Below are 11,926 nucleotides of genomic sequence, written 5' to 3' on the forward strand. Positions count from 1 at the left end.
TTTGAACGGCTGGCATTGGCATCGCAGCCATCATGCATGTATCCACCACTTGTTATTTCTCTCCACAGAAAAGCTAACATTCCAGAGTCTCTGCGTCGGCGGCGTCACCAACCGCTGACCCGCAACACATTCAACAAAGGCGGAGCAGCCGAGCAGGCAAGGAGGCGAATCAGCCCAGCCCAGCCAACGGGCCGCTCCCTCCGCTCCCTCTCCCCCGCCGCCCCCGTAGGACCGACCGAGCCGACCGTTGCGAGCTCGCGCAGGGTTTTAATATCCGACCGGTGTCCGATAACCGCCGGGCTCCGGTTCTGGTTTACCAGACCGGTTTGACCAGTTACCGGTGGAAACCGGTCAAATTCAAATTAAAATGGCGCAGTTCAACCGGTTCGTACCGGTATACCGGCCGGTTTGACCGGTTTACCAGCCGGTTTGACCGATTTACCAGCCGGTTTGATGGGTAACCGGTCAAATTCAATTTTTTTTCTTTTTTGTTTAAATTCAAATGCCCGCAAAGTATACTTAATAAATGTTTGTATAACATATTTTAGTCTAAATGAACCCTCCAACCCTCTTTTGTACTACTTTTACATTGTATTTGTATACTTTTGTATGCACGTTTTTTTTGTTTAACTTCAAATCCCCGCAAACTATACTAAATGAACGAATTTTTGAGAAAATTTGACACCATTAGATTCGTCGCAACTTGAAGTATTTTTAGGAATTTTTTTGGAAATTTTTCATTTTTTTGAATTTAAATTTAAATTTTGAATTTGGGCCGGCTTGGTACCGGCTCAAATCGGAACCGGACCGGACCGGTTCCCACCGGTTAGGTGAACCCTGAGCTCGCGACCCACCCCTCTCCTCTCCAGGTTTTTTTACCGACCGGTGGGATTAAACCGTCGCCCACCGATAGTAATAAACCGGTCCGGTTTGACCAGTTACCGGTAAAAACCAGCCAAATTCAAAATCCAAACAAAAAATGTCTGTTACAACTGGTTTCTACCGGTTAGCCGACCGGTTAGGTTCTCAAACCGGTCCGGTTGAGAGGTAACCAGTCGGTTTGAGTGGTAACCGGCCAAATTCAAATATTTTCTTTTTTAGTTTAAATTCAAATGCCGGCAAAGTATATTAAATGGATGTTTGTATAACATGTTTTAGCCTAAATGAACCCGCCAGCTCTTTTTTTACTACTTTTACATGTTTTACATTGTATTTGTATAATTTTGTATGCACGCTTTTTTGTTTAACTTCAAATGCTCGCAAAGTATACTAAATAAATGAATATTTGAAAAAATTGAAACCATTAGATTTGTCACAACTTGAAGTATTGTTAGAATTTTTTTGAGAATTTTTCATTTTTTATAAATTTAAATTTAAATTTTGAATTTGGGCCGGTTTGAAATCGGTCCGGACCGGTTTGACCGCTAACCGTGGTTTTCGGGCCGGTTTTAACCCTGCTCCTCTGGCGGGGAGCCGGGGACCGAGCCCAGCCCTAGCCAACGCCCTTCGCGCCTCCCGTCCCCCCCCCCCCCCCCCCCCCCCCCCCGATCTCCCGCGCCGCCACCGAATCCGCCCCCGGATTCGCCGGCCGGACCGGGCCGGGCCAGGAGGCGGCATGATCCTGGAGCCGGTCGGCGAGGAGGAGGAGGGGCCGGCGGGGCTGGTGGCGCCGCCGGCCAACTTCGGGATGGTGGACGCGGGGGTCTACCGCTCGGGCTTCCCCGACCCCGCCAGCTTCGGCTTCCTCCGGGGTCTCGGCCTCCGATCCGTCGTGTGAGCCGCGAAATCTCCCCCCTCCCCCCCTCGATCGAATCGTTAGGTTGGAATTATTGGATTGGATACGATCGATTGGTTTGGTCCCCGCTCCTGTTGGTGCGTTTGCTGGCGATGGATGGGCCGTCGTGTCTCCGTGGCTGACGCGGCGGCGGTTTCCCCGCCGCGGGTGATGCAGGTACCTGTGCCCGGAGCCCTACCCGGAGGCTAACGCCGCGTTCCTCGAGGCCGAGGGGATCCGCCTCTTCCAGTTCGGGATTGAAGGCAACAAGGTGGGTCTTGTTTCCTATTTTCCTCGCCTGTATTATTGAATTTGACTGGACTAACACATGACTTTTTTTCCCGACAAAGAAAATGAATGCTTGGAAATTCAATTATTCTACAAGTTCATAAGGATAATTATTCTCTTTAACAAACATTTAAGATGACTCCTGTCCCCCCTTAAATTTAAGGCTTTGCATTTATTTAATCTGTTGTTTATTAGTACATAATTGATTTGTGTTACCTCGATTACGAGTGGAATCCGATGTGCTCAAAGGGCATCTTTGGGGGTGAACTAAGTATAGGTTTCTTTTCATTGTTTTTGCTTTGGTAAATCTGCAGGCAAGCTTTGGTAGTCACGCCTCCAGTCACAGGATAGTTTTTAGCTGGATTGTCAAATCAGGGTGCAAACTCGGTGGTAATGATAAGATGTGCTTGCTTGAATTTGAACTGCAAAAGGTCTGATGTCTTGAGGATAAATGGATTGGTACACTTATGCTTCTTAAGATCACTGGATTTAGAGGTATACTGCGTTATAACATTTTATGATTGTTATAATTAGCTTTCATTTACTGTGTAATAGGATATAGTTCTAAAGGACCTAGGCGTCCAGGTGGACCCAGCTCGCCTTGGGAAATAGCCACGCCTTGTCGGCGCCGCCTAGGCGTCCAGGCGTACCCAGCTTGCTTTGGATCACCTTGTCGCCTTTAAAACATTGTAATAGGAATCCATATAAATTCTGGCATTATGTGCCATTCTGTTTTATTCAAGTACCTTCTAAAGGATATTTATTATTGTCAGCTGGGCAGGCATCAGATGCCTCCCTTTTAACCTTGCCTTAATAAAAGTTTGGAAAATAGACCGTTGGACATTATGACAATTGTCAAAGATGCAATGGACAATCATCAGATAATTGTCTGATACATTGAATGTTAATTTAATGTTTAGTGCCACCTTGATGGTTTTTGAGGTGCTCATTAATCTGGTATTTGAAATTACATATATGGTATCCAAGGGCAGAACTACTACAACACTGTCTCCACTTATCCATGGTTATGAATAGGTTGTTGCAGGTGCTGATGTATATTTCCTTGGCAAAGGATCAGTTTGCTTCTTCTGGTATTGGAGACTTGAATACTGCATTACTGAAAAGAGACATGCAGTTTCTTGTGCAATACATTGTCTGCCTTTTATTTGATTCTCCTTGTTGCACCTTACTAATCTGTAACTTGGGACCTCTGTAGTGTTTTAATTCCTGTTGATTTCCTTTGAAGCAGCTACTGTTGTTTGCTGATTTTTTGAATTCTTATATCAGCAAGTTCAGCACATTTTAAATGTTTGCATCTGCAGGACCCATACATGTCCATACCTGTGGATGCCATCGTGGGGGCTCTTAGGGTCTTGCTTGGTACTGAATTAGGCTCCATCTTTCCAATTTAACTTTGCTGTCGACTAAATATGTTAAATGATCATATGAAACTATTTTGATCCATTAATGACCCATTTCCTCTTTTATGGTCTCAGATGTAAGGAGCCACCCAGTTTTAATCCACTGCAAAAGAGGAAAGGTACCTAGAAATACCTTTCTTCTAAATTGATGATTCCTTTTCTTGCTCTTCTCATGGCCTTGAATTCTTGTTTTCTCTGTCCTTTTCAGCACCGCACTGGATGTCTGGTGGGCTGCTTCAGAAAGCTGCAGAACTGGTGCCTATCATCTATATTTGAAGAGTATCACCGCTATGCTGCTGGCAAATCCCGGCTGTCAGACCTGAGGTTCGTTGAATCCTTCGATGTTACCTGCATGAGGGATTGCATGCTCAGACTCATATACCGCTACCACGACTGTCTTCAGAAAAGCAAGCGCCTACAGTACGATGTCAGATAACAACAAGGGTACTGGGAACTGATGCCCCAGGTCCTTGAGTTTTGATGGAGCATGAACTGCTGAAAGAGTTGTAAAACAAGTCACCAGGGCATTTGTTGATTCTTTTATGCCTTATTAATGCCTTGCTGTGAATGATTCTTCTGTAAGTGAAAATTTATTGAGCACAGGCATTCATTGCATGGTTCTTTTCCTCTGAAACAGTTTGTCACTGTGAGTGTTGCAGAATTACATTTTTGTGATGGGTGATCCTGATAGTATGCCAAGGCTCTTTGGCAAACTGATGCTTTACGGACTGCGTTCTGTTTGCCGAGTGCATGTTAGCTTATCAGGGAGATTGACTCGACAACGTCCCAAAGGAATTCGTGTTGCATCTGTACAAGAAAGATGATATCGGTTGAGAGCCTGTTTGGATGTTGAATTTCTTATTCAAATCCCTGGGGTTTAAACTAAACCTACAAGAAAATCCACATAAATTCCCTGATACAAAAGCACCTGCAACTTAAACATCTACACACACAAACAACTTAAAATGAAAAATCCTTCAGTGTGCATGGGAGGTCACTAGCACACTGCAGATTCTGTTTCCACGTGGCGGGATGCGGGCGGTGCCAGCTAGGAGGCCAGTGGAGGGAGGAGATCTCCACGCGTTCGGATAAGGGATAGGGTTGCTCGCTCCCTTCACCCAATGAGCTCCACACAACTCTGAGCCATATCTCAGCTGCTGGGCCCATCCATCAAACACGCCACGGATTTTCTCACACACTCCCCTCCCTGCAGGATCTGATCATCACAAACTTTAATTGGGCCGGCACAGCGAGACCTCTTCTACCATTTTTGCAGGAAGGAAGAGCTGCTAGCTCCTTGTGTGTGGGAGATAGGAAGAGGGTCGAGATGGCTACGGCGTACGCTCCCATGGCGAGCCAGGTGATGAAGAGCAGCTTGATGCACTCCAGGCCGAGAGGCCTCTCTGGCGCTGCGCTGACGAGGCGGCCCCGCTTCACCGTGAAGGCCATCCAGCCCGAGAAGGTCAGTAGATCATCAACTGAGCATGCATCTTTTTTTGATAGTTTTGATCGATTTCAGTTCAGTCATCTTCGTTCTGTGATTCATTTTGAACCTCACAATACAATCATCATTTGGATACACAACAGTTTGATGTTTGAGTTATCTTTGTACGATCAATCAAAAGTCTCTGCCTCTATCTGATGGATACTGTCTTTTTGTTCCGCAGCCAACGTACCAGGTGGTGCAGCCCATCAACGGCGACCCCTTCATCGGCAGCCTGGAGACGCCCGTCACCTCCAGCCCGCTCGTCGCCTGGTACCTCTCCAACCTCCCGGCCTACCGCACCGCCGTGAGCCCGCTGCTCCGTGGCATCGAGGTCGGCCTCGCGCACGGCTACCTCCTCGTCGGCCCCTTCGCCCTCACCGGCCCGCTCCGCAACACGCCCGTGCACGGCCAGGCCGGCGCCCTGGGCGCCGCCGGGCTCGTCACCATCCTCAGCGTCTGCCTCACCATGTACGGCGTCGCCTCGTTCAACGAGGGGGACCCGTCCACGGCGCCCACGCTCACGCTCACGGGACGCAAGAAGGAGGCCGACAAGCTGCAGACCGCTGACGGGTGGGCCAAGTTCACCGGAGGCTTCTTCTTCGGCGGCATCTCCGGCGTGCTCTGGGCCTACTTCCTCCTCTACGTGCTCGACCTCCCCTACTACTTCAAGTAGACGGGATCCATAAGCAAATTCCCTCCTCTCTACGTGTGGGTAGGTGATGTGTTTGTGGTTCTTGATTGAGCAGTGAGCACGTGTATAAATGTATTACTTTCTCTGGACATGCATGGGTGGATGGATGGGTTGTAACTTGGAACGGTTAATTTCTTACTTGGATGGAGTTAATTACTTGGGTGAATGAGAATGCTTTCAGATCAAAAGGTTACAGGCAGAACTGCAGAAGGCTTGGATGGATGAAGCCCCTAAAAATGTAAAATAAAGATGGCATGAAGACTCATAGATGTAAATTGTGCATTTTCTATTTCTTGAGTTGTGGGGCATGCCGTACTATTAAGTGGGGGCACAAAATCATTTGTTGAAGATACCTCGGTGCTTAAATCAAGTGAGGTATACACATGAGCCTACACCAAGACTTGAGACAAATTTCCTAAGACACGCGCTCCTTGTCGGAAATTTCCGGGCTCCAGTCACGAAATTTTAGGTCTTTCAGCCGGAGCTGTTTTCCACCGGAAATTTCCGGTACATGCGACGGAAAGAGCAATGGTCATATTTGATGGAAAAATCCAACGGACGACCACTCGCGCGCGACCCCGCTGGCCCGCGTCTGACGTCTGCAGCCCAATAAACAACTATATGCTTTGCACCCACAGGCCCAACAACCCCACGCGTCTCTGCACGCTGCTGTTATTTCATCTTGTATTTCTCATATGAGCTCCGTTTTGAGTACCGACTGTACCGTTGTGTTCTATGTAACGAGACAAACAAAACTAGATCCCACTTGCATATATTTTGAAGATGTCACTACTACAATTCTGGATTTTGCGAGGCACATAAAAAAAGCCTCTCAGACGGGCACAAAAAATAACCACCTCTGTTAATGCACAGTATTAACAGAGGCGGTCATCTCTTATTAACTGAGGCGGTTAATGAAACCGCCTCTCAAAATTGATTGACAGAGGCGATTGTCGTAAATGTTACCGCCTCTGTTAATACCCATATTTTCAGAAGCGGTTGTGTTAAAAGGGACCACCTCAGATAATAGATCGGGCCCATCTCGAAGCCCACAAAGTCCATCTGAGCCCGATATAGCGCTTGGAGTATATAAGCGCCAGAGTTAGGGTTTCGGGAGTGGTCCCTCAAAGCCGTCTCTCTCCCTCCGCCCCCTCCGTCCGCCCTCTCCCTCCCCTCCCTCCCTCTCGCGGGCTCGGGCTGCCGGCGGCCGCCACACTCGGCCGAGGTCCGCGGCCCCGGCACGGCGCGCGGCGGCTGCGGGTCTGGCGGCGGCAGCGCGAGCGGCAGCATGCACGGTGGCTGCGGGCCGTGGCAGACGGGGTGGCAGCCAAATCTGAGACGGACGGGGCGCGCGAACCACGACGAGCCGCGGCGGCGAACGCGGAGTGCGGGGGCGGCCGCGCGCGCGCAGCTCGGCGGTGGCGGACGGGGCATGCAGGGGCGGGGGCGGCCGAGCTCTCCCTATCCTCCCCTCCCTCCCTTTCCCAAGGCGGATCCAGCCGTCCCTGGTGGCGGCGGCCCGGATCTAGCGCTCTGGTGGCCGGCGGCGGCTGCGGCCGGGGCACGCGGGCGGCGGCGGATCGAGCGCTCTAGTGGTCGGCGGTGGCCGCAGCCGGGGCGCGTGGGCGGCGGCGAATCTGATGGCCACAGCGAGCGGGTCGGCAGGCGGCCACGGCGGGCGACAGCGAGCAGTGGCGACACCCGATGGGCTCGGCGGGCCCAATGGTTTTTTTTGTTTTTTCTGACCTATTAACAGAGGCGGGCAGAAAACCACCTCTGAAAATGATGTATTTTCACTAACGATAGCTCTAAGGCATTTTCAATAACCGTCTCTAAAAATTAAAAATGCCCGCCTCTGAATAGATTTATGTAGTAGTGTGTTTACAATAGTAGCAACTTATGTGTAAATTGAGCTTTGCGTTTATCGAAGAAGTTGCTATGATATACATGTATAAGTTGTTATGATATATACATATAAGTTGCTAGTATATATATAGTATCAACTTATGTATATCGCCACGGTCTAGAGCCTCCATATACCTCCCCCCACACAGCGCGCACCCTCCCTCAAGCAACCCTTTTTTTTTGCTTATAGCATTCCTCTTTGAGACGCATCTCGTATCCATAATCGGTTTTGAATTGAACTAGACTTGCTCTTGTGACTAACACTTCTTTTTATGGCAATTTATGTAACGCATTGCTCTCTTTCTGCAGCAACTTATGTATATATTGTAATTTATAACATGTTTGTGACAATTTATGTGTATGCCATCTTATGTTTGTGATAATTTAGATATATGTCATACTCTGTTTATGATAACTAATATTAATAAATATACAATAAATGATATTTTTTGTGATAACTTTTATCATATGTGGCAACTTATGCGTATGACACCTTCAGTCTTGTGACAACTTATGTGTATAACAAATAACAATTTATATATGTATATTGTAGCAACTCCTTTAATAATATGATACCTATATTTTACATATAAATTGCTACTAGCCCAAAATGTATTCAATGTATATGCAAGTGGGATCCAGTTTTGTTCGTCTCATCGAGTAGAATACAACTGTGCAATCGGTATTCAAAATGAAGATCATACAAAGGAGATAAAGCATTTTTTGGAACAAGTAGCATGTAAAAAAAAAGAATCTGGATGGGTGCTATTTTTCTCCCATTTTTTTGAAGTGAAAGTGGCATCTTTTGTCATCTTGTGATTAAGAAGAAATAGAAAGTGGGTGCCTGGCATACCTCTTGAGGACAAACCGGAGCTAACCATGCATGGGGCACATGCCAGCGTGGGGGGGAGGTGCGCTCCCAGCAGCTCAGGTTAACATGGTAGCATATGATAGGGTGTCGCGCGATGGGTTTTATGCGCGACCTGTCGCGCGTTATCCCGGTCCATATTTTGACCCAAGACACTATAAATACCCCTTTACTTGGTCTTTCACGGTTGCTGCTTCCATTCTTGCGAACCCTAAGTTAGAAACTCTCTCTGGAGCACATTTCTTCTCCACTTGCTTCACTCTTGAGCATCCCTTGCAAAGATTGTAGTGAAAAGTGTGAGAGCCTAAGTGAGAGAGCACATGAGACTTGCAGCGCCACTGGTTGAGCACTTGAGGTCTTCATCGAATCGATTCTTGGTGTTCGATCTTTACTCTTCCCAGGAGCATCCAAGCTTGTGGTGTGCCATGGGAAGTCTGTACTTCACCAACCTCATAGTAAGTGACCTTAGCTAAACCTTGGGGTCACTAAGGGGAGGCGTCAAGCTCAGGAGAAAGTGGCACTACTACAAAAAAGTGATTTATCGCGACCTTTTCAAAACACCTCTGAGGCGGGCAGAAATTCTAACCACCTCGGTTAATGGCAGGTATTAACCGAGGCGGTTTCTTATCAACCGAGGCGGTCAAACAAACCGCCTCATAAAATATATTAATCGAGGCGGTCACCATTGAAATGCCCGCCTCGGTTAATATCCCTATTTTCGGAGGCGGGTATCTTATAAAGGCCCGCCTCGGTTAATAGACGAGCCTAATGGAAGCTCATATGAGCCCGGTTGCTGAGAAGAGTATATAAATCAACCAAAACCCTAATCCACTCACCTCTCCCGCTCTCCCGACTCCACTTCTCCCTCCCTACACACTCTCTTTCCCTCCCTCCCCTCCCGCATGTCGACACTCCACTCTCTGCCTCCTTCAACTCTCTCTCACGGGCGGTGGCCAGGGTGGCGGCAGCTGCCCAGGTGCGGCGGCGCGGTGGCTGCGGGGCGTGGGCTCGACAGTGCGGTGGCTGCGGGGCGTGGCGATACTGATCCGGCGGCGGGGCAAGCTCGGCGGCGCGATGACACGGATCGGTCGGTGACGCGGGCTTGGCAGGCCCAGTGACTTGGTGGCACGGCGACTGCGAGGTGCGGCGACGTGGATTCGGCGGCGACAAGACTGGATCTGGGGGGGCGCGGGACGGCGGCGGCGGCGCGCCGGGCATGGGGTGGCGGCCCGTGGATGGGCTCGGCAGGCCTATCCATTGAATTTTTCTTTTTTTTTGTTTTTATATTTCGATTTACCGAGGCAGCCACCAAACCACCTCAGAAAATAGGTCATTTACTGTGACCTTAGATCCGAGGCGGTTGGGGTTGCCCACCTCTATTAAGTTTATTGAAGTAGTGTGGTCTCTTTGGGTGCCTCAATGGAGACATAGATTCCACTTGTGGAGTTGAACTTGGGGAAACAAATTCTTGTCTCCGTGGTTCTTGTTGTTGCTCAAGTTCTTATCGCTTTCATAGTTTGCTTTGCTATGATCTACTCTTGTGTTAAGTTTGCGTTGTAGGAAACTAGGTATTTTGGTGCTGCACTTCACAAGTAACTTTTTCTACACACAAACCTTTTACTTTCATCAGTTGTAAGGATTAGATCTCTGCTAAGATCTTGTTACCAAAAATTTCCGACACATACCGGAAATTTCAGATAACAGTACCGGAAATTTCCGGTATCCGTTCAGAACTGATCTATTTCAAGTTTTTGAAGAATTTTGCAAAAACGCCTATTCACCCCCATATAGGTGACATTAGGGACCTTTCACATATCAGTACTATATGGGTGTATTTATGTTGGGCATGATTGCCAGAAAAAATGTACTCCCTCATCCCCAAAAAACAAGTCATTCTAGGATTCAAAATGTGTCCCAAAAAACAAGTCATCTTACTCTATTTAAAAAGTGCATGTGCATGCAAGAATTAATTAGTGCCAAATATGTATAATAAAAGGGATAAACATAATCATTCTACTTCTTGTTAGTTTGTTATAGAATTTCTAGGATGACTTATTTTTTTGGACGGAGGGAGTAAATTATGATTGTAAACCAATAATCTCTGTGAGAAGGAATGGCTCAGGATAGATCACCATACTGAATGATTTTTCTACATAGTACCATTTTGCATCGTTGTTAAAATTATTCACTATGCCAGAAACACTTATCAAAGACGTGCCTTAACGAACATCGGAGATGAAAACAAATTATGTCACCAAATTTTCGGTCACTGATGTGACCATAATTGGAGATGTGTTTTTCCGCATCACTGATCACTCATCACCAGCGACGAATCTTAGTAAGAAACGCGTTTCCAATGACACTCATCGATGATGCGGCCTGATGTAAACGCGTCTTCTATGGGCTAGATCAGTGACGCATGTAAACAACATGTGTCACCTATGTTATCTTTAACGGTGACGCTGCTAGATGAAATGTGACACCTTTAATGTATATATGGGTGACGTTGTTGATCTTCACGTATTACCTATATATACATGGGACGTTGGAAGGAAGCATCGATGCCGTACATACACCTGCTTTTGTGAGTTATTGAGCCAAAGAGTCTTGGTATCATCTATGCAATGCATTCAATCCTTTTCCCCTTTAGACTACCTAGACATAGAATGGCCACCTGGTATATCAGTAATGGTGGTGAATAACATGCCGTGTGGTGTGAATGACACTCTCTTGTATGCATTGTAAACATTACTACAATATTCTTTACTGAGGCAAGCAAAATCAATTAACCAAGGCATTTTTCACAACCGCCTCGGATCGAAGGTCACGGTAAATGAGATCTTTTTGGAGGTGGTTGTGTGCCCACCTCAATTAATTGAGCACAAAAAAAACCGTGCACAAGCCCAGCGAGCCCATCCACAGGCCGACGCCGTAGCTTGCCGGTGACTCGTTGGACCACCGCATTGAAGGTGGTGGAGGATGCCATCGTAGATCAACCCATCTCCACACGAATCCATCCTCGCCTGTGCCAGATCTGGAGGTGGTGGAGGACGCCATCTGTGGGGAAAAGGGGAAGACCGCCACATCGGCCTCACTGCCTCCGCCGCTTGAGCTCGCACACCGCCGCTTGAGCTGGTACCGCACCGCCGCTGCTCGGCCTCGGGCTTGTGCAGCCTCGACCTCCGCTCAGGCTCACGCAGCCTCGGCGGGCCTGCACCACCGCCTCTTGGGGGAGAGGAGGCGCCACCACTCAGACTCGCGCGCCGCTACATCGGTCGCGCCCCAAACCGCCGGCTTGGCCGAGCCCGCACTTGCCGTCGCTGAAGCCGTAGTCCCGCGCCGCCGCTCGCCATCGGGAGAAGGAGGAGTGAGGGTGAGGGAGGGTTGGCGCTGAGAGTGGAAGAGCAGCAGCAGCTGAGAGAGAGAGAGAGAGAGAGAGAGAGAGAGAGAGAGAGAGAACCCTAACTCGTGTTTATATACTCGCGCGCGTCTC

The 11,926-nt window shown here is 48.3% G+C and overlaps 2 protein-coding genes across 2 annotated transcripts; both read left to right on the top strand.

Annotated features, from left to right (window-relative positions):
- Positions 1–1,529: 1,529 nt before the first annotated feature.
- On the top strand, positions 1,530–4,141 carry LOC120666070 (tyrosine-protein phosphatase DSP3-like). Its single transcript, XM_039945861.1, has 5 exons — positions 1,530–1,773; positions 1,952–2,045; positions 3,385–3,442; positions 3,559–3,602; positions 3,692–4,141. Exons 1-5 carry the CDS (start codon positions 1,616–1,618, stop codon positions 3,917–3,919), a joined length of 582 nt encoding a protein of 193 aa, XP_039801795.1. The 5' UTR covers positions 1,530–1,615; the 3' UTR covers positions 3,920–4,141.
- A 456-nt stretch (positions 4,142–4,597) lies between these two features.
- Positions 4,598–5,853, top strand: LOC120666069 (photosystem I reaction center subunit XI, chloroplastic-like). Its single transcript, XM_039945860.1, has 2 exons — positions 4,598–4,945; positions 5,151–5,853. Exons 1-2 carry the CDS (start codon positions 4,811–4,813, stop codon positions 5,640–5,642), a joined length of 627 nt encoding a protein of 208 aa, XP_039801794.1. The 5' UTR covers positions 4,598–4,810; the 3' UTR covers positions 5,643–5,853.
- Positions 5,854–11,926: the final 6,073 nt, after the last annotated feature.

Source organism: Panicum virgatum, chromosome 3N (assembly GCF_016808335.1).
Source record: "Panicum virgatum strain AP13 chromosome 3N, P.virgatum_v5, whole genome shotgun sequence".
In the NCBI taxonomy this organism is placed as follows: domain Eukaryota; kingdom Viridiplantae; phylum Streptophyta; class Magnoliopsida; order Poales; family Poaceae; genus Panicum; species Panicum virgatum.